At 41.0% G+C, this 22,988-nt stretch overlaps 1 protein-coding gene across 6 annotated transcripts in view; it reads right to left on the bottom strand.

Moving 5' to 3' along the window:
* Positions 1 to 4,758: 4,758 nt before the first annotated feature.
* Positions 4,759 to 22,988, bottom strand: part of ercc6l2 (excision repair cross-complementation group 6-like 2) — an 87,357-nt gene continuing 69,127 nt past the window's right edge. For 5 of the 6 annotated variants that reach the window (XM_072586055.1, XM_072586099.1, XM_072586067.1 and 2 more), the window contains 2 exons: positions 17,928 to 18,112; positions 4,759 to 9,851 (listed from right to left, as the gene is read on the bottom strand). In XM_072586055.1, coding sequence (XP_072442156.1) covers positions 8,906 to 9,851; positions 17,928 to 18,112 — 1,131 coding nt within the window. In that variant the 3' untranslated portion in view covers positions 4,759 to 8,905. The remainder of the gene's footprint in view (positions 9,852 to 17,927; positions 18,113 to 22,988) is intronic. The other variant, XM_072586088.1, reaches the window with a different exon arrangement.

Genomic DNA, 22,988 nt, shown 5'->3' with positions numbered 1-22,988 from the left:
GGACTGATTAGGGATAGTCAGCATGGCTTTATGCATGGGAAATCATGTCTCATGAACTTGATTGAGTTTTTTGAAGAAGTAACAAAGAGGATTGATGAGGGCAGAGTAGTACATGCGATATATTTGGACTTCAGTAAGGCGTTTGACAAGGTTCATTATGGTAGACTGGTTAGCAAAGTTAGATCTCATGGAATACAGGGAGAAATAGCTATTTGGAATCAGAGCTGGCTCAGAGGTAGAAGATAAAGGGTGGTTATAGACGGTTGCTTTTCAGACTGGATGCCTGTGACCAGTGGAGTGCCACAAGGATTGGTGCTGGGTCCACTGCCTTTTGTCATCTAAATGGATGATTTTGATATGAACGTAGGAGATAGTAGGAACGTAAGTTTTCAGATGACACCAAAATTGGACAGCGAGAAAGGTTACCTCAGAGTACAATGGGATCTTGATCAGATGGGAGAATGGGCTGAGAAGTGGTAGATGGAGTTTAATTTTGATAAATGTGAAGTGCTGCATTTTGTAAAAGCAAATCAGGCAGGACTTATATACATAATGGGAAGGTCCTAGGGGGTGTTGCTGAACAAAGACACCTTGGAGTGCAGGTTCATAGCTCCTTGAAAGTGGAGATGTTTGGTATGCTTTCCTTTATTGGTCAGAGCATTGAGTACAGGAGTTGGGAGGTCATGCTGCAGCTGTACAGGGCATTTGTTAGGTCACTTTTGGAATATTGCGTGCAATTCTAGTCTACCTCTCATTGGAAGGATGTTGTGAAACTTGAAAGGGTTCAGAAAAGATTTACAAAGATGTTATCAGGGTTGGAGCATTTGCGGTTGAGGAAGAGGCTGAACAGGCTGGGGCTGTTTTCCCTGGAGCGTTCAAGGCTGAGGGGTGACCTTTTAGAGGTTTATAAGATCATGAGGGGATTGGATAGGGTAAATAGGCAAGGTCTTTTCCCTGGAGTAGGGGAGTCCAGAACTAGAGTGTGAGAGGGGAAAAATTTTAAAGGGATCTAAGTGGCAACTTTTTCATGTAGAGTGGGTTCCGTGTATGGAATGAGCTGCCAAAGGAAGTGGTAGAGGCTGTTATAATTACAACAGTTAAAAGGCATCTCGATGTGTATATGAATAGGAAGGATTTAGAGGGATATAGGCCAAGTGATGGCAAACAGGACTAAATTAAATTACAATATCTAGTCGGCATGGATGAGTTGGATCAAAGGGTCTGTTTCTGTGCTGTACATCTGTATGACTCTAAGTGCTATGCTATTACATACTGGACTCTAGAATGTTCCCCACTTCTAATGTCAGGCTAACCAGTCTATAACTCCCTGTTGCTCTCTACCTCTTTGAATAGTGGGATTTGCATTTGCTACCCTCCAATCCATTAAAACTACTTTGGAGTCTGCACGTTCGTGAAAGTTGACCACCAATGCATCCAGTACTTCTTGGACTACTTCTTTAAGAACTCTGGGGTATAGATTATTGTGTGCTTTCAGGATTTATTGGCCTTTAATCCCATCAATTTCTCCACACCATTTTCATATGAAAAATTGATTTTCTTCAATTTCTTCCTCTTACTTGACCGTGTTCCCCAATGTTTTTGGCACATTGTGTCCTCTTTTGTGATGACAGAACCAAATTAACCATTTAAATTGTCTGTCATGTCTTTGTTCTCCATTAACTTACCCTGTTTCTGACCTGTCTTCTTTTTAATCTGCACATACCTATTGAAGCTTTTGCAATTGGTTTGCATCTTCTCTGCAATTTCATATTCCTTTCGCCCCCTCTTAATCAGTCTCTTTGTCCTCTTTGCTTCTAATCCTCAGGTCTGATGCTTTACTTGGCCAATTGTATATGTCCCTTCTTTGGATCTAATACTATCTCTAATTCCCCTTATTAACAATGCTCACTTTTTGTAGTTTATTTTTGTGCCTGATGGAATTGAACAACCCTTGCAGTTCCTTTGTATATTTAAATATTTGCCATTGCTTATCCCCCATTCTTGTTTTAAATCACATTTCTGAGTTGTCATAGCCATCTTTTGCCTAATACCATTGAAGATTCCTGTATTTAGATTAAGGATCCAAGTCTCAGAATCAACTATTTTATTCTTCATCTAAATGAAAAGTTCTAACATATTATGGTCACTCTTCCCCAAGGGTCTCACACAGCTAGATTGCCAATTATTCTTTCTCATTACACAATTCCTAGCCTTAATTCCAAATCAGGTTAGTGCGTGGCTTGCAGGAGAATTTTAGATAATGGTGCTTCCATACATCTGCTGTTCTGGTCCTTCTCAATGATCATGGTTGTGGTCCGATGGGATTAAGCAGTTCTAGTGGGCAGGCTGTCATCTTCAATTATTCGTCAGTATCCCACCACCTGTTGGATTGCAGTCAGTCCCGTTTTCAGCACCAGCTGAGGAATTTCAGCTTTCCCAGGAAAATTCATCTCAATAGTTGAAGTTGATAATTACCAGGTTTGGTAAAAGTGTGACACATTTTATACAAATGAAAGAGGGAAGCTGGAGATATGGTGGAAGGCATGAGAGATTAAATGACAAAAGGGTTAGTAATGCAAAGCCAAAGCGAATGGTAATGAAGGAAGTACAACAATGAAAATGTTATGTTTCCTGCATAATTAATGTACAAATGCAGCAACTTCATGAAAATCACAGGGAGATTAAGGATGGGAAGCCAACTTAATGAAACTAACATCAGAGTGGTGCAACTCATCCAGCAACATGTGCCAATTCAGAGTTCATTCCAACCCTCAAATTAGATTAGATTAGATTACTTACAGTGTGGAAACAGGCCCTTCGGCCCAACAAGTCCACACTGACCCGCTGAAGCACAACCTACCCATACCCCTGCATTTACCCCTTACCTAACACTATGGGCAATTTAGCATGGCCAATTCACCTGACCTGCACATCTTTGGACTCTGGGAGGAAACCAGAGCACCCAGAGGAAATCCACGCAGACACAGGGAGAATGTGCAAACTCCACACAGTCAGTGAGGCGGGAATTGAACCCAGGTCTCTGGTGCTGTGAGGCAGCAGTGCTAACCACTGTGCCACCGTGCCACCCATAGTTCATTATTATCAGTGCATAAATGTTCAGTTATTTTTCAACAAATTCAGCTGCAGTATGCTTATTCCTAAATACTATTTATAATCATGTCCTTTTTTTGCATCTACCGCAAGGTGGGGGTGGTGGAAACAGACAAAAACATATTATCTGCAGCTAAAAAAATACATTATGAATAAAGCTGATTGCAGAACTTTCCCTAATATGTTTTAGAGAAACGTAAACAAGTGAATGAAAAAAAAAATGTTGTTCTACAGTTCAAGGAGGCATGGATTATTCGCTCATCAACTGACAGGTTTCTGCATGGTTGTTTGATAAACAAGCTAAGCCCTAAAAACACTGAAGCCATCCATTTTGCTTTGTTTTGTTAACATGTTCAAGCATGATATAGTCTTCTTATAGAACTCAATACAGAAAAGAATGAATGTTTGTGCTGACCTGTGCAGCTTATGTTTTACAAAGAAAAATGCTCATCGTCGTGGGAGGTCTAGTTTTTGCTGAAGATTGGGCAATATTATTCCATACATAGGGTATTAATGTACACAGCTGACTGTGACTTTTTTTGATAGGAATTGTCCAGTTTTTGATTGCCAGAAAAAACACTGTGCTGCAAACCTGATTCTTAATTATATGAGTGGGACTGGCAGGCTTCAGATTGGAAATAAGATGAATTTGGCCTTATTTTCTTCATCCAATTAAAAAGTTTCCAGGAAATTGTAAGCAAAAAATTATGGTAAGAGCACAGTGAAAGCACATGGACAGGCAAGTCATTAATTGTATTTGGTTTTTCACATTTTATATATTCCATTGGAGGGTTCAATAGGAAAAGCTAAGTGTTTAAAGATGACTTCTGTTAAACGCTGGAGAGTTTTGGGGCTCCACAGATAAAACCTGATGCTTAGGAAGAAAAATTAAATTAACTCTGCCTTACAACGTTTGAGCCTAGTAATGTCAAAAAAATGGCATGGGGATTTGTTGGATCAGTTTTCACAATGAGCGCTTACATATGGGTGTGACCTCTAATAAGATAGATGAGGCCAAGAAAATTCATTAAAGTAGTTCTCATGCAATTCTCTTCCAATGTAATCGAAAATGACAGGAACTTTTTTTTATTTGGCGTGTATAGAATGTTTTTTGGAACAATCTCCACAAGCTAACACAGAATTTATTCGTCTTTAGATAACTTGTCACACATCATTCCCAAACAAAAGAGTGGGTAAATGACTTTCTTCCAAGGTTTTTCCAGTGTATTCTTCATTCAGCTGCTACATGGTGAATGTGCCTTACTCACAAATACCTTGTTCAGTTGGAGGGAAAGTATTTAGCTTTTCTCTGGAGTTTCTACAAGTGGGACATCAATATGGGAATGTACAATAAATAAAAGTATTAAACAGCTTGCACTAATCTTCATTGTTAAAAATGCTACAGGTCAAATAGCTTTATTCTTAACTGGATGAATCTCAGTGCTGTCTCCTACTTATATTTGTGTATATATTGGATGAGCTTTGGTTATGGTCAGAATCAAGAGAAAAAAAATGTCAAGTTTCTGGATCACTACAATCTCCTTGTATTTCAAGGGCCTAAAGCAAGGCACAACTGATACGTTCTGTAGAGAAAGCCATGATGCAAAAAATGACCCAAATGCAAAGGCAGAGCAGTAAGCAGCCAACAAAAATAAAAACAACGGTTTATTATTATTTGAAGCTTGATTTAAATAGCGATTAGAAGATGGTGATGTTGCATTATTTTCCAACAATGAAAACTGTGGCAATTATAAAACTAGTTATTTGATTGTACAGAATTTGAGTATCGCTGAAGATGATGGTTTGTTGAAACTTTTCATTTTGTACCCTTCAGGACAATTCATAAGAAATACCAAAGTAAAAGGAAAACAACATTTAGACTGTATAAGAACTTAGTAATTAACAAGTGGACTCTGAATGATTGAGATGTTGCCATGGAGAATGGACCAGTTAATGATGATTTAATTAATTGCCAAACTTTGTTTACATTTTAACCGAGAAATGCTGAGTCTGGTTGAGGCATTATGTTGATAAATGAAGCAAAACAATGGCCGTCATCTACTCTGTTGCATTGAATCAGGTGCAATGATGATACATATTCTTTCTGTCTGCAAAGAACAGGGCCTTGCCTATTAGAATCATAGATAATTAATACATGCAAGTACACTACACCATCAGCCTAATTGACAATGCTAAGTAGGGTGTTAGTACAATTATTCATACACACAGAATTACTGAGCAAATGATAGAATAGTTGAGTACAGTCAATACCTTTCTAAGTAATCCTGGAAGTTACATATTTAATAAATAAAAAATAACTAAAAAAAACACCTCACTCCTCATACATTTTGTACCATGTCCCATCCATGGTAACCTCCACATCTTGCATGCTGCCTGTGGCTCTGTTTCCATACTCAGAACCTCTTACATTCTCCATGCCACACAATGCACCTATGCACAGCACTCCTTTTCCCCTCATACCTTTTGGGGGGGGGGGGGGGGGGGGCAGGGGGGAGACAGTGGTAATGTCACTGGGCTATTTTCCAGAACTTCAGGTTAATGCTCTGGGAACACAGATTCCAATCCCACTAATGCAGCTGGTGAAATGTGAATTCAATAAAAATCTGAAATTTTTTAACAATTCACCCGATGACTATGTAAGCATTGTCAACTGTTGCAAAAACCCATGTGGTTCACCAATACCCTTCAGGGACCGAAATTTGATATCCTTATCTGATCTACCTTACATATGACTCCTTATTCAGAGCAATTTCACTGATTCAACTGTCCTCTGACCAATTAGGGATGGGCAATAAATGCTGGCCTAGATAGCAGTACCCTCGTCCCATGAATAAGAAAAAAATCCCAATTGCTCCATATCAAAAGCTCCATATCACCATATGCCCCTGTATTCATGCTCAAGGTTCCCAAACCCCATGCCAAGACATGAATCTATTGATTCTCAAGGCACTTAGAAGTCCCAATTCCAACTTAATGCTCAAATGCCAACTTAATGTCGTCTCACTTGTCACCTTTTACTCTATACCCATGGAGTGAGAATGGGGAGTTAATAGTAGAAAAGAAAATAGCAGTTGACATTAACAAGTATTTTGTTCTGTTTTCTCTGTAAGAGGATGCAATAATCATTCCATAAATTGGTGTAAATCAGGACAAGGAGTGGAGAGAGGATCTGAGTGAAATTACAAGCAGTAGGTACTGAGCAAGCTGATGGCAGCTGCAGGCTGACAAGGAATCTGATGGACTTCCTCAGAAGGTCTTAAAAGTAATGACTAATGAGATTGCTGATCATTAATGTTAATTTTCCAAAATTCCCTAGATTCAAGTAAGGATCTTCACCATCAGACTGGAAAGTAGCAAATAAAACCCATTTATTCAAGAGAAGCAAAAAAAAAGGAAAACTATAGGACAGTTAGTTTAATATCAGTTATATAGAGGGTGTTAGAATTGATCATTAAAAGGGTTATAGTTACACATCCACAAAATCTCAAGGTAACTGGGAAGAATCAGCATGACCAATCCACCTGACCTGCATATCTTTGAACCGTGGGACGAAACCAGAGCACCCAGAAGAAACCTACAAATACACAGGAGAACATGAAACTCCACTCAAACAAACAGTCACCCAAGGCTGGAATCCAACTCAGGTCTGTGACAATGTGAGTCAGTAGTGTTAATCATTCTGCCACCATACCACCCGCAGAGATCCCTGAAGATGTCAGCAAATGTAGAGAAGATGGTAAAGAAGCATATGGATACTTTCCCTTACTGGATGGGTGTAGAATACAGCAGCAAGGATCAACTTGTAACAGCTTTATAAAGCATTGCTTAGGCCACAGTGTGGCGGTCAGGAGTGCATGCAACATTCCATCTATCAGAAAGATGTCATTTCAGTCGAGAAGGCTCAGAGGAAATTCATCAGGATGTTGCCAGAGATGAAATGTCTCAGTCTAAGGAGATACTGGATGGGCTGGCTTTGTTTCTTTGGAGCAGAGGAGGCTGAGAAGGGATTAGAATGAGGTACACAAACATTATGAAAGGCATAGACTAGATTAGATTAGATTACTTACAGTGTGGAACCAGGCCCTTCAGCCCAACAAGTCCACACCGCCCCGCCGAAGCGTAACCCACCCATACCCCTACATCTACATCTACCCCTTACCTAACACTACGGGCAATTTAGCTTGGCCAATTCACCTGACCAGCACATCTTTGGACTTGGGAGGAAACCGGAGCACCCGGAGGAAACCCACGCAGACACGGGGAGAACGTGCAAACTCCACACAGTCAGTCGCCTGAGGCGGGAATTGAACCCGGGTCTCTGGCACTGTGAGGCAGCAGTGCTAACCACTGTGCCACCGTGCCGCCCACGTGTGTAAAATCTGACAGCACAGTTTAAGATGAAGAGTAAGTGATTTAGAAGAGATCAGAGGAAATGGGTTTTCACCCAGGGGAAGATAGAAATATAGAATATACTGCTTGACAGGGTAGTAGTAGCAGCAGGTATTTGTGTAACATTTAAGAAGCATCTGGATAAGTAATTAAAATGCCAGGGCATAGTAGACTATGGACCACATTCAGGCAAATGGGATTAGGCCTGAATGACTCGACACAAGATTGATACCTGGAATGATCCAAATAATGAGGGTCTGGACAGAGGAGGTAGAAAAAAAAACTGTTCGCACTTTAAAAGGATCAAGAACAAGACGGCACAGTTTTAAAACATTTTGCCAAAGTTGCACGTGTGATTTGAGAGAAAACATTTTCACACCATAGGTGATTCACATCTAGAATGCACTGCCAGGAAATATGGAGGCAGGTTTAACCTTGACATTCAAGAGAGCATTGGATGACTATTTGAAGAGAAACAATTTGCAATGGTATGATAAAAGGCAAGAAATTAGCACAAAGTCATAACGATTATGTAGAAACCAGCACGACAATGACCCCCTTATGCACCATAACAGTTCTCTGATAAGAATAGGACTGGGCTTGTTTCCATTGTAGCTTAGAATAGGAAAGGGTACAAGATTGAAGTGTCCAAGATCCTGAATGATCTTGACAAGGTGGATGTGAAAAGTATGTTTTCTCCTCTGGGAGAACTCCAGAACTCGAGGACAGTGTTTTAAAAATAAGGGGTTGTCATTTTAGAAGCACAATGAAAAGAAACTTTATTCTCTCAGAGGATTTTGCAACCTTGGACCTCTGCTTCAGAAAAGAGGTGGAAGTTGGGTCAGTGAATACTTTTAGGACATGGAAAGCTTTTTGTTAGATAAGAAAATCAAACGTTGTTGGTGGCAGATGGGAATGTAGAATTTGCAAAACAAACCATCAGCCATTATCTTACTGAATAGTAAAAGTAGACTTGAAGCATAAATGGCCAATGTTTGCTCTTATTTTCTATGTTTCGATACATATTGAAGGCTAAACTTCTCATTTTTGGAGAGTTTTGCCACTGTATCCATGGCAGACATCTGCATCATGATGTCAATCTGACTTAAACATCAGCTACAAAAATGCCCCAAATGGTAACGATGTAATTATATTACAGAGTCCCCTTTCCATAACCCAATACTGCCATCCTCTGAAATTCAGATACTTTTGTTTTAGAAACAATCAAATAAATTCTTCTACATTCTACAGACTTTAGAAGTTTTATAATTATTATACTTCGTTCAATTAATTATTTATTTTTATACAGGCTTCTGTTACTCCTCCCATCCAGCACTCGAGAGTTTGATTTTCACAGTTAACTCGGCAAAAATGTTCCGGCACACTAGTCACTTTTTGGATCACTTTTCCATAAAAACTTTTCATTTTTTTTCCAAAAGGTGTCATCTGGTTCTTTTTCACTGTTCTTTGACTTCAAAGGTGCACTTTCACACAACTTCTCAATCACATATAAATCAGTTAGTGTACTACCATACTCATTGTTGTTGAGATTGAGAAAATCCCAGAAATCCTTTGATTTGCTTTTTCCTTTTGGCACATGTCCTGTAGCCTTTATTGGCTGTTCAGTAATGGTTTTTTTCCTCTCAAACAATGCAGCAAGTACTGAAGTGTCACCAAGCAGCTCTGTGATTGAGCCAGCTTTTGACAGTGCTGATTTTTGGTTCTGATTTGACTTGCACTTTAACCCTTCTGCCAGTGGCCGTATCTCTTCATCGTGTTGCTGCTGTTTCACAGCTCTTCTGGAACTGGTTTCATCCCTGTGTGGTGTACTCTTTGAGAATGGAGTAGTTGAAGAACTTGAAAAATCCATACGAATGCTCCTGTCAACATCTTCAGCAGAATCACTAGAAAACGATGAGTCTGCCAACACTCTATTTTTTAGAGGAGTTATTCTTGATTTATAGTCACGATTTTCTGATATAACATCATTTTGTGTTTTAAAACATGCAATCTTTTTTAGATGTTTTTTCTTAAAACGTTTTTTGCCACCTGATACTGCTTGGATCAAAGAAGAATTGATTTGATTTTTATCCCTACTGTCAGCACAGTGTGTGGTCATACAATCTTGTGAACTCCTCAATGTGACTTCATCGTCAAGTGCAGATTCTGGAGGCCCAACTGGCAAGATGTCTTTCAATTCTGGATACTGGGATGTGTAAAACTTCCGAAGCATTGTCAGCCGGTGCTGCGAGGTGCTATTTAAAACATGTTTTGCCAATTCTTCCACAGAGGCCATGTTGAAATACTCAGCCATATCAAATAGTTGTTTTCTGTAACAGAAAGACAATAGATTTCTTCTTTATTTTGAAAAAAAACACTATCAAGTCAACAATTAATCCTGGTAAAATGAAAAGATACCAGTTCTTTTAAATCTCTGAAGCGACAACACTATCTAAATCATTGGGTACACATTTTGTTCTCTTACCCCATTTCCACCCCAGAACTAGATATCACAATAGTAAGATTCTGAAGTAGCATGCAGTTTGTGTCAACAATGGTGTAAAATATTATGTGCCTCGATCAACACAATTCCTATGATTTGTGGACATTTTTCCAAAAATAATTTCCAATTCAGTACAGATTGAGGATTGCTGAATGTTTGTCTGGCAAACTGATAAGTGAGGGTTTGTGTTGGATTCCTGAAATTTAACATTTTGATCCTTTTTACATTAGAAAGTACTAACGAAACAGTGATGAGACTAGTGGAATACTATATCAACACCTGCCTAACCTCATAGGTACATTTGCTGTGGGAATTAGAAACAGATTCAAAACAGAATAGTTCTATGAAATAAATTGCTTATCAACATTTGTTTGCAGTTGGAGACATGGGATGGGGTGGAAGATTGAGAAACCGGAGTTCTTTGAGAGCACGTGACATCAATCTACCAGCTATTGTCATCTTAAGGTGCTGGACATACAATGATCCCAAGGAAGATGTGGTGCTGATGTGTGATGCCTTCTTGTACAATATGCCCAATGAACAGGAATGCCGAATCGTATATGCTTCCTGGACTTTGGCTGATGCCAAACAAAGATATGCCCAGATAAAGAAGAAAGGTTTGACAGTTATCTTTGGTATGAGAAAGTTTCACCAATGCCTTTACGGACATAAATTGGTAAAAGTAACGGACCTGAAAATGTGTTGCTGGAAAAGCGCATGTCAGGCAGCATCCAAGGAGCAGGAGAATCGACGTTTCGGGCATGAGCCCTTCTTCAGGAATGAGGAAAGTGTGCCCAGCAGGCTAAGATAAAAGGTAGGGAGGAGGGACTTGGGGGAGGGGCATTGGAAATGCGATAGGTGGAAGGAGATTAAGGTGAGGTTGATAGGCCGGAGTGGGGGTGGGGGCGGAGAGGTCAGGAAGATTGCATGTTAGCAAGGTAGTGCTGAGTTAGAGGGTTAGGACTGAGACAAGGTGGGGGGAGGGGAAATGAGGAAACTAGAGAAATCTGAGTTCATCCCTTGTGGTTGGAGGATTCCTAGGCGGAAGATGAGGCACTCTTCCTCCAGCCTTCGTGTTGCTATGGTCTGGCGATGGAGGAGTCCAAGGACCTGCATGTCCTTGGTGGAGTGGGAGGGGGAGTTAAAGTGTTGAACCATGGGGTGGTTGGGTTGGTTGGTCCGGGTGTCCCAGAAGTGTTCTCTGAAACGTTCCGCAAGTAGGCGGCCTGTCTCCCCAATATAGAGGAGGCCACATCAGGTGCAGCGGATGCAGTAAATGTTGTGTGTGGAGGTGCAGGTGAATTTGTGGCGGATATGAAAGGATCCCTTGGGGCCTTGGAGGGAAGTAAGGGGGGAGTTGTGGGCGCAAACTTTGCATTTCTTGCGGTTGCAGGGGAAGGTGCCGGGAGTGGAGGTTGGGTTGGTGGGGGGTGTGGACCTGACGAGGGAGTCACGGAGGGAGTGGTCCTTTTGGAATGCTGACAGGGAAGGGGAGGGAAATAGATCCCTGGCGGTGGGGTCCGTTTGGAGGCGGCGGAAATGACGATGGATGATACGGTGTATATGGAAGTTGGTGGGGTGGTAAGTGAGGACCAGTGCGGTTCTGTCTTGGTGGCGATTGGAGGAGTAGAGCTCAAGGGCAGAGAAGCGGGAAGTGGAGGAGATGCGTGGAGAGAATCGTCGACCACGTCTGGGGGGAAATTGCGGTCTTTGAAGAAAGAGGCCATCTGGGTTGTTCGGTATTGGAACTGGTCCTCCTGGGAGCAGATGCGGCAGAGACGAAGGAATTCTGAATATGGGATGGCGTTTTTACAGGGGGCAGGGTGGAAGGAGATGTAATCTAGGTAGCTGTGGGAGGTCGGTCGGTTGATAGTAAATGTCCGTGTTGAGTCGGTCACCCGAGATAGAAATGGAGAGGTCTAGAAAGGGGAGGGAGGAGTCTGAGATGGTCCAGGTAAATTTGAGGTCAGGGTGGAAGGTGTTAGTAAAGTGGATGAACTGTTCAACCTCCTTGTGGGAGCACGAGGCAGCGCCAATACAGTCATCGATGTAGTGGAGGAAAAGGTGGGGGGTGGTGCCAGTGCATCACCCTCACCTTGACCTCCTTCCACCTATCGCATTTCCAACGTCCCTCCCCCAAGTCCCTCCTCCCTACCTTTTATCTTAGCTGCTTGGCACACTTTCCTCATTCCTGAAGAAGGGCTTATGCCCGAAACGTTGATTCTCCTGCTCCTTGGATGCTGCCAGACCTGCTGTGCTTTTCCAGCTCTGATCTCCAGCATCTGCAGTCCTCACTTTCTCCTAAAAGTAACGGACCACAAACCCATGCTAGGGCTACTCAAAGAGGATGAGGCTGTGCTGCCCACAGCTTCACATTGAAGAAAGACAGTTTACATCAGGGGATGAAGTTTGGTGTCGAAACCATGGGAATGATCCCACATGGGTCGATGTGAGGCCAGGTCCCATGACGTACAAAGTTCAGGTAGGTGAGTCAGTCCTGAACAAGCACATGGACCACATGACAGCTGTAATCTTGCAAAAGGGGCAGGAGCAAAACATAATCAGTCCCTCAGAAATCTGCCAATGCTGTCAGAACCCGTGGGTTCTTCCCCTCCACAAAGCACCAAAGAAACCTCTGAGGATGAGATGGACACAGCAAATGTTGCAGCCCCAGTGCCGTTATCATCTGAAAATGATAGATTTTGGCCAAGATGGTCCAGAAGCAAAAGGTGGGCTATGGTCTGTATAAACAGCTCACATCGAGCCAGAGGTACTGGAGCAGGTGTGAAAACACCCCAGGAAAAGCTACAGAAAAAAGGGCTAATGTCCCCAAAATCAGAGGTGGAGGGATGTAGTGATTGGAATGAGGTAAGCCAGATGGATCTCAGAATGAGATCCCATGATTGGACCAGGTTAACAGCCCCAATCAGGGGTCCTGGCTGACAGATGTAAACAGGGATGTCAGGGGCTCTGTGCCAGCTGGGTTAATGTCATGTTCTATGCATATGTAAATAAAGAGAGACTTAGTGATGGAATTCCAGCCTTCATGGAATTATTTCAGTCTTTAGTTTTAGCAAGACTTTTCTATTTTTATACTCCATTGGAGTTGTTTGTTTGCAGGTAAAGGGACTGCTGTCAAGTGGGATGCCATTATAAGTGAGATAGCTAGAGTTCAAGGTCTATATGTTCCTGTGTGGATGTAGGGCAAGGTTGACAGGAATAAGGAACCACTGGTGACAAGAAATATTGAGGCTTTGACCAGAAAAGGGGGAGAAAATCCATGGAGATATACAATGGATACAGGAGTTTACTGAAGTAGGAAATCAGGAGTGTGGAAGAGGGGAATGAAAGAGCCTTAGCTGAGAAGATTAGGGTGAATCCAAAGAGGTTCTTTAAGTATATTAAAGGAAAAAGAATAACTAGAGAGAGAATAGGACTCTTTAAGGACCAAAGTGGACATGTATGTGGAGAACCACAGGAGATGGGCAATGTCCTCAATGACTATTTCTCCTTTCTCCATGGAGAAAGACATGAGACTAGGGAACTTGGGGAAGTTAGTGGTCATGTTTTGGGGACAGTCCATATCACAGTAGTGGAGGTGTTGGATGTATTAGAATGTATGAACTTGGATAAATCTCCTGGTCCTGACCAGATATATCCAAGAACACTGCAAGAGGCTGATATTTTTACAGTATTGCTAGCAAGGGATGAGGTCCTTGAAGACTGGAGGGTAGCGAATGTTGTACCCTTATTCAAGAAGGGCTGCAAAGAAAAGCCTGGGAACTATAGACCAGCCTAACATCTATGGTGGGTAAGTTACTTGAGAAGATTCTGAGAGATAAGATATATGTGCATTTGGAAAGACAGGGTTTGATTAGGAGTAGTCAGTGTGGCTTTGTGCGTGGGAGATCATGTCTCACAAATTTGTTACAGTTCTTTGATGAAGTGACCAGGAAGGTTGACGAGGGCAGAGCAGTAGACAGTCTGTATGGATTTCAGTGAGGCATGGTGAGCTGGCAAATTGGAGGGCTTGATGGGAGGAATAGTGGAATAATAGTGGGTAATAGTGGAAGGATGCTTGTTGGACTGCAGGCCTGTGACTAGTGGAGTGCCTCAGGAGTCACTTCGTGCTGGGCCCCTTGCTGTTTGTTATCTATATCAATGATTTGGATGAGAATGTACAAGGCATGATTAGTAAGTTTGCAAAGGACACTAAAATAGGTGGTAACATATGCAGTGAGGAACTTTATCAGATATTGCAGCATGATCTTGATCAGCTGGGAATGTGGGCTGAGAAATGGCAAATGGAGTTTAATATACAGAAGAACCTCGGTTATCCAAAGGACACGGGCGGGGAACATTTTGTTCGGTTAATCAAATTCCAGATAATCGAATACCGAATAAGTTTGGCCAAGCATAGGTACCTTGCAATCTTGCTGGATAATTGAGGTTCCTCTGTAGATAAGTGTGAGGTCTTGCATTTTGGAAAGTCAAATCAAGGCAGGAATTTCAGGGTGAGTGGTAGGCCTTTCTGGAGTGTAGTGGAACAGAGGGACCTTGGAGTTCAGGTTCACAGTTCTCTGAAAGTGGAGTCACACGTAGCACAGAGCAATGAAGGAGGCATTTGGCACACGGGTCTTCATCAGTCAGGGCATTAAGTCTAAAAGTTGGGAAGTTTTGTTGTAATTGTACAGGACATTGGTGTGGCCATACATGGAGCATTCTGTTCAGTTTTAGTCAGCTTGCTACAGGAAGCATGTTATTAAACTGGAGAGTGCGCAGAAGAAATTTACAAGGATGTTGCCAGAAGTTATAGGGAGAGGTTGGACAAGTTAGGACGTTTTCTTGAGAGTGGAGAAGACTGAGGGGGGATCTTATAGAAGTGTATAAGATCATGAGAGGCATGGATAGGGTGAACGGACTCAGTCTTTTTCCTAGGGTTGGGGCAATCGAGGACTAGAGGGCATTAATTTAAGGTGAGAGGGAAAAGAATAAAAGGGAACATGAGGGACAACTTTTTCTTAAAAACACAGAGTGGTACACATACGAATGAGCTGCCAATAGAAATGGTTGGGGCAGATACACTAACAACACTTAAAAGGACAAATATATGGATAGGAAAGGATTAGAAGGATATGGGCCAAGTTTAGGGAAATGGGGTTAGTGCAGATGGACATTTTGGTCAGCATGGACCAATTTGGGCCAAGCGCCTGCCTCCATGCTGTAGGACGCTATGACTCATTCCTGTTGAAATAAAAGCCAGGATTCTATTTGCCTTCCTCCTTACACGCTGAACTCAGATGTTAGCTTTTTGTGATTTATGCCCGAAGACTTCCAAATCCTTCCATACTGATGCTTTCTGCAGTCTTTCTCCATTTAATTAATATTCAGTTCTACTTTGGTTTCCAAATATAGAGTAAATTCTGTGTCCTCTATTAATATTTCATTATTTAGAATGATTAATATTACAAGATGATAATGTCTCTTTTAGTTATTTTACATTTCAAAGCAGCCTCTAAGCATTCATTATACAAGTTGTGCACCCATATTGTAAGTAAAAAAAAGTACAGCAAAAACTCAGCAAGAGATCTATACAGTTGATTCTTATATAACTTAATTGTACGAAAACCGAACTAAGAAAATCAAGCAATAGCCACACCATTTAAACTAATGGGGTTGGAATCTTGTTATAGCCATTACAGGTAAAGTAAGTTCGTGCTCCACAAATAATAGTCTAAATTCTTCAATTGTGTTAAAATCAATTTGTGTTGAAGAAACATACTTAATAGCAGAACCGACTGTACTTTAAAGGAACAAAATCAGAGAACATTCCAGGTTCAAACTTGCAATTTGTAATCCTACTCAAATCCTTTGGATCTAAAAGATAAAAGATTAATATTTATTAAAAATGTTCCACAAGCCACTTACATAAAGTGCAAGTTAAGGATATGATCAGGTGCATCATAATTTAGGACGGAGGCAAGATTGAATATTTTAGGTCACGACATAAGGCAGAAAGAAAGCAATGATTATGCCAATAGGGTTAGATGCTGCAAGGTGTGAGGAGGCTGTCTCAAACACCAACACAGATGAGATGGACTGAATGGCTTGTCTATGTGCTGTAAATGTTATGCATTCTTTTGTTCTCCTAAAATTCATAGTAAAGTGAAACAATGTGTTTATAAGCAAGAATATGTTTGTCTAAGTAGGATGCAAGAAGTCACTTTACCAATATATACACAAAAACAAAAAATGTTGAATTTTTATTGATACTTCCTTCTTTCCCCTTCTCTCTCCCTCCATTTCCCAAGCCCTCTTTTCAGTTGACTCAGCTGCCACTCAGAAGTAAGATACAGTGCTCTGTACTGTCATCTGTAACGTGCAGTTTAAAAATTCTTCTATCATCTCTTAAATTGCTAATAGCCACACAGAAATAGGAAGAATGTTTTCTTGTCAATTTCTTCCAGTTTAATATTTCAGCATTATTTTCACATCATTAGTAATCCTATTTACACGCTCCTTCTGTGATGGTGTGTGAGAAAATTATTTGCTAGGGAATGCTTGTACAGATGCATCACTGGGTTTCATGAAGAGACTAGGCGAAAGTGAGGACTGCAGATGCTAGAGATTAGAGTCGAGAGTGTGATGCTGGAAAAGCGCAGCAGGTCAGGCAGCATCCCAGGACCAGGAGAATCGACGTTTTGGGCAAAAGTGTCAATTCTCCTGCTCCTCGGTTGCTGCCTGTCAGACCTGCTGTGCTTTTCTAGCACCACACTCTTGACTCTTCATGTAGAGACTGCTGTATTTGCACACCTGCCTTCAGAACCTGTGCTGGCTGCATGCATTCTTCAGCACAGCATCACTGAATAGAAATAAAACTGAACAGCACACGTGGCCTTTCAACTTTTCAATGGTTACAAATAAAGGTTCAATTGACATTTACAATATAATTAATTAACATTTTCTCTTCCATTATTGATCAACTATCATATTATAATGATGGCTGTCATAACAAGGTTGTGAGAATCAGCAATCCAGCTCCAAATCACACAAGGCTGCTGAAAAGAATTACATTCAAAGAGAACGCAGTATGACAATGTAATCAGAAACAACAGACAGGCATAATCGCTTCTGCAAATGTTCTTGTTTATTCCTCAAAATAGACAAACTTGCTATTCCATCTGCTTCCCTTGCCTGGCTATTGGCATAACTATCTTTGTCAGGCCTTGTCCTCTGCTGTGTTTCCCACCATATAAAAAGGCTTTAGCCTTCAAAATGGTAAGTGGAATAGTAGAGTCATAGAGATGTATAGCACAGAAACAGACCCTTCGGTCCAACTTGTCCATGCTGACCAGATATCCTCGCGTAATCTAGTCTCATTTGCTAGCACTTGGGCCATATCCCTCCTTCCTATTCATATACAAATCTAGATGCCTTTTAAATGTTGTGATTGTACCAGCCTGCTCATTCCATACACGCACCGCCCTCCGCGTGAAAAAGTTACCCGTGGGTCCCTTTTAAATTTTTCCTTTCTCACCTAAACCTATGCCCTCTAGTTCTGGACTCCCCCACCCAATGGAAAAGATCTTGTCTACTTAACCTATCCATGCCCCTCATGAATTTTGGTTAAGCATTTCCATTATTTATGTATCCCATCTATTTTACAGTTGTCCCATTGTTTGGTAGATACATTATATCAATACACTTAATGAAAATAGTCTAAGCTGATATGATCACATTACCAGTGTATCTGATTTACTTTCAGGTACTCGCACAAAGAAAAAAGCCCCTGAAGCGTCACCTTCAGTTAAAAACATTATATAACCAACAAGAGAGGGAATGAGTATAACCAGCTTTACAACAATGAAGTGGGGCCCTTTTGACGTCTGACCTCTGTACTCACCGACAGATTCCTTTGGGTGTTTGTCCAATCAGGAAAGTAGTTCTGCCTGCTCGGTGGACCTTCCTCATTGTCTGTGTGACAGGATGCACAAGTGAGAGAGGAGGTAACGCTTGGCTTTCATTTATTTGGTGCTGCTGCAAGGACTTCTGAGGAAGACCAAGCAAGCTGTCAGTTTTTTGAAGTATCTAAAATAAAAACAGAATTTAAATCCTTTCAAAGATGGGGTCTTAGAATATACACATTCAATGTGCTGTCAACTCAAAGTAAAATAGTGACTGACCTCTAAACTCCCTTCCTATTCACCTAATATAGCACAGAATTCCTTAATTAAATACTTGAAATAAAATTTAACCCATTTAGTTTCCGCTAATGATCTGTACACTGGATACAAATACATCCTCTTGGATGTTTTACTTCCAGATGCTCTCCTCCACTTTGAAACCACCCTCAGAAACTTACCATTTATCACTGACACTTCTCTTTAGGTCCTTCCAATCTACCTTTAAATCAATACTTGACTTTCCAGCACCCCTCCGCCTTTAGGATCACTGCACACAGGCCACTAAGCTTAGCATTATGTAGTTGCAGTTGTACAAAATTATAGTCGTGTTTAGAATTTTCTGCTATTTACTCAGTTGCTCAATGAATGATTAATCATAGAAGATACTAGCTGATGCCTTGACTAATATAGTTTTCTTTTTACTATATTGGAACACTGGCATTGCCAAATGACATCTTAATTCTGGTTATCGATACAAATACTGACAATTTTGCAAAGTTTTACTTCTTAAGGTGGTCGTGCATGATATTTGTCCTTCATATCAAATTAATACCAAATGGATTGCCAGGTGAAAGGTTAAATGTAGGCTCCCTCTTGGGTGGAAGTAAAAACATTTAAGGACATGATTTGTTAAGTGTGCAGAAAAAAATTCTGTTTCAGCATGTGGATGTACAGAAGGTGCAAAACTTCACATATTCCTGGAAAATAAGGTACGGCAAATGACTGAGGTGTCAGTGAGGAAGCACTGGTACCACCTAACCATAATTCTAATAAATTAAAAACACAGTATGGAAGAGGATAGACTGGATCTAAAAGTTAAAGTTCTAAATTGGAGGAAGGTCAATTTTGATGATATTAGGCAAGAACTTTCAAAAGTTGATTGGAGGCAGATGTTTGCAAGCAAAGGGACAGATGCAAAATGGGAAGTATTAAAAAATGAGATAACGAGATTCTAGAGACAGGATGTTCTTGTTAGGGTGAAGGGGAAGGCTAGTAGGTATAAGGATTGCTGGATGACTAAAGAAATTAAGGTTTTGGTCAAGAAAAAGAAGGAAGCGTACGTCAGGTATCGACAGCAGAGATTGAGTGAATCCCTAGAAGAGTATAAAGAAAGGAGTAGTCTACTTAAGGCAGAAATCAGGAAGGCAAAAAGGGGATATGAAATAGCTTTCGGAAATAGGGTTAAGGAGAATCCAACGGGATTCTACAAATACATTAAGGACAAAAAGATAACTAGGGAGAGGATAGGGCTCCTTAAAGATCCGCAAGGCCACCGATGTGTGGAACTGCAGGAAATGGGAGAGATATAAATAAAGTATTTTGTATCAGTGTTTACTATGGAGAAGGACATGGAAGATATAGAATGTGGGAAAATAAATAGTGATATAATGATACATGTCCATATTACAGAAATGGTGGTGCTGGATGGTGAAGACCTGATCAGGTGTACCATAGAAGGGCTCTTGCCAAGATATTTACATCATCAATAGCTACAGGTGAGGTTGGCTAACGTGGTGCCACTATTTAAAAAGGATGGTAAGGAAAAGTCAGGGAACTATAGACCAGTGAGCCTGACATTGGTGGTGGGCAAGGTGTTGGAGGGAATCCTGAAGGACAGAAATTACATGTATTTGGAAACACAAGGACTGATTGGGGGTAGTCAACATGGCTTTGTTCGTTTCACTAACTTAATTGAGTTTTTTGAAGAAGTAACAAACAGGACTTCAGTAAGGCATTCAACAAGGTTCCTCATGGGAGGCTGGTTAGCAAAGTTAGATCGCATGGAATACAGGGATAATAAGCCATTTGCATCCAGAACTGGTTCGAAGGCAGAAGGCAGAGGGTGATGGTGGATGGTTGCTTTTCAGACTAGAGGCCTGTGACTAGTGGTGTGCCACAAGGATCCACTGCTTTTCATTATTTATATACATGATTTGGGTGTGAACATGGAGGTATGGATAGTAAGTTTGCAGATGACACCAGAATAGGTGGTGTAGTGGACAGTAAAGAAGGCTACCTCAGAGTACAACTGGATTGTGACCAGATGGGCTGAGGAGTGGCAGATGGAAAATAATTTAGATAAATGTGAGGTGCTGTATTTTGGATAGGAAAATCAGGGCAAGACTTATAAACTTAATGGTAAGATCCTGGGGAATGTCACTGAACAAAAACCTTGGCATGCAGGTTCATAGCTCCTTGAAAGTGAAGTTGCAGGTAGATAGGATAGTGAAGGTGGTGTTTGACATACTTTCTTTTATTAGTCAGTGCATTAACTATAGGAGTTGGGAGGATATGTTGCAGCTGGACAGGACATTGGCTAGGCCACTTTTGGAATTCTGCATGCAATTCTGGTTGCTCGGTTATTGGAAGGACGTTGTGAAACTTGAAAGGGTTCAGAAAAGATTTACAAGGATGTTGCCAGGGTTGGAGGGTTTGAGCTATAGGGGGAAGCCGAATAGTCTGCAGCTATTTTCTCCTTAAGCTGAGGGGTGATCTTAAACGTTTATAAAATCATGAGGATCATGAATAGGGTAAATAGACAAAGTCTTTACCCCACTGTGGGGGAGTCTAAAACTAGAGGGCATAGATTTAAGGTGAGAGGGGAAAGATTTAAAATGGACCTAAGGGGCAACTTTTTCCACACAGAGTGGGATGCAATGTATGGAATGAGTTGCCAGAGGAAGTGTGCAGGCTGTTACAATTATAACATTTAAAAGGCATTTGCATGGGTAGATGAATAGGGAGGGTTTCAAGGGTTATGGGCATGGTGGTTCAGTGGTTAGCACTGCTGCTTCACAGCACCAGGGACCTGGATTCAATTCCGACTTTGGACAACTGTCTGTGTTGAGTTTGCACATTCTCAGTGTCTGCATGGGTTTTCTCTGGGTGTTCCAGTTTCTTCCCACAATCAAAGATGTGCAGGTTAGGTGAACTGGCATGCTAAATTACCCACAGTGTTCAGGGATGTGTGGGTTAGGTGCATTAGTCAGCGGTAAATGTAGAGTAATAGGGTAGGGGAATGGATCCAGGTACTTAACAATAGATCCAATAAATCTATACAATCTCTTGTGCATAGCACAGCTCAAGTTCCCATACATAACAACATGGTAATAACATCATAATCATATTCTTTGGAGGGCCGGTGTGGACTTGTTGGGCCGAATGGCCTTTTTCCATAGTGTAGGGATTCTATGAAAAGAAATTCTATGGAATGGAACTAGATTTATTTTGGATATCAGGTCTGCATGGACAAGTTGGACCAAAGGATCTGTTTCCGTGCTGTACATCTCTATGACTCTAATTGATTGCCCCAGTGTCCAGTCATATAATATCCTTCTTGCAACATTTCTAAAACAGATTTTGATGTTATTACCATGTTGCTATGTATGGGAACTTGAGCTGTACTGTGCATAAGAGATTGTATAGATTTATTGGATCTATTAAGTACCTTGGAATAACCTGGGGTTGTGTAATGCAATATGAAATGTGGGTTTGTCAGATACAGAAACAGAAATGCAATGTGTTGTTTAAATGGTTAGAATTTGGGAAGTGTTGATATCCAAACAGATCTAGTGTCCTTGTTGATGAACCAATGAAACCAAAATACAGGTGTAGCTTTAATTAGGAATAAAGTGGAGGTACTAGTGTTGGAGAGGGGTGGACAAAGTTAAAAATTAGACGGCACCAGGTTATACTTTAATAGGTTTATATGAAAATAAAAGCTTTCATATCGCTGCTCCTTCATCAGGTAGCAAGTAGGGCAAGACTCAGACACACAATTTATAAGAAAATAATCATATTGACATATAACTGATACACTGTATTAGACAAACCTAGATGGCGGTTAAGTCTGCAATCACTTAGGATGGTGATGCAGGTTTTTCATTGATTAATATGCAAATACAAGAATTTACTGCCCCGAGATAAGGTTTTATCAGTATATAAAGAAAGGTGACATCTCAACTCACAGAATGCATTAAAGGTGTGGGCAGCCTGGAGTGTTTTAAAATCCTGCTTTGGAAATAACAAATGTCACATTGAGTGAGTGCATGAGAGGGAGAATGAGCGGGATGGAGTATTTCCCTGCGAGAGTGTCTGCACATGATCGTATGGGAAAGAGAGAAACAGCGTGTATACAGGGTATATGAGAGTGACAGAGTGAGAGAGGTGGGGTCACCTGAGGTCACAGAACTGGCTCAATGGTAGAAGATAGAGGGTGGTGGTGAAGGGTTGCTTTTCAGACTGGAGGCCTGTGACCAGTGGTGTGCCACAAGGATCGGTACTAGGGGTCCATTACTTTTCTTCATTTATATAAATGATTTTGATGTGAGCATAAGAGGTATAGTTAGTAAATTTGCAGATGACACCAAAAATTGCAGGTGTAGTGGACAGTGAAGAGGGTTACCTCAGAGTACAATGGGATCTTGATCAGATGGGCCAAGGGGCTAAGAAATGGCAGGTGGAGTTGAATTTAGATAAATGAGAGGTACTGCATTTTGGGAAAGCAAATCTTAGCAGGACTTGTACACTTAACAGTAAGGTTCTAGGGAGTGTTGCTGAACAAAGAGACCTTGGAGTGCAAGTTCATAGTTCCTTGAAAGTAGAGTTGCAAGTAGATAGGATAGTGAAGAAGGTGTTTAGTATGCTTTCCTTTATTGGTCAGAGCATCGAGTTATAGGATTTGGGAGGTCATGTTGAGGCTGTATAGGACATTGGTTAGGCCACTTTTGGAATACTGCACATAATTCTGGTCTTCTTCCTTTCGGAAGGATGTTGTGAAA

This window comes from Chiloscyllium punctatum, chromosome 2 (assembly GCF_047496795.1).
Source record: "Chiloscyllium punctatum isolate Juve2018m chromosome 2, sChiPun1.3, whole genome shotgun sequence".
In the NCBI taxonomy this organism is placed as follows: domain Eukaryota; kingdom Metazoa; phylum Chordata; class Chondrichthyes; order Orectolobiformes; family Hemiscylliidae; genus Chiloscyllium; species Chiloscyllium punctatum.
Note: the sequence above shows the minus strand (reverse complement) of the source record. Positions and strands in the feature narration are given on the sequence as shown.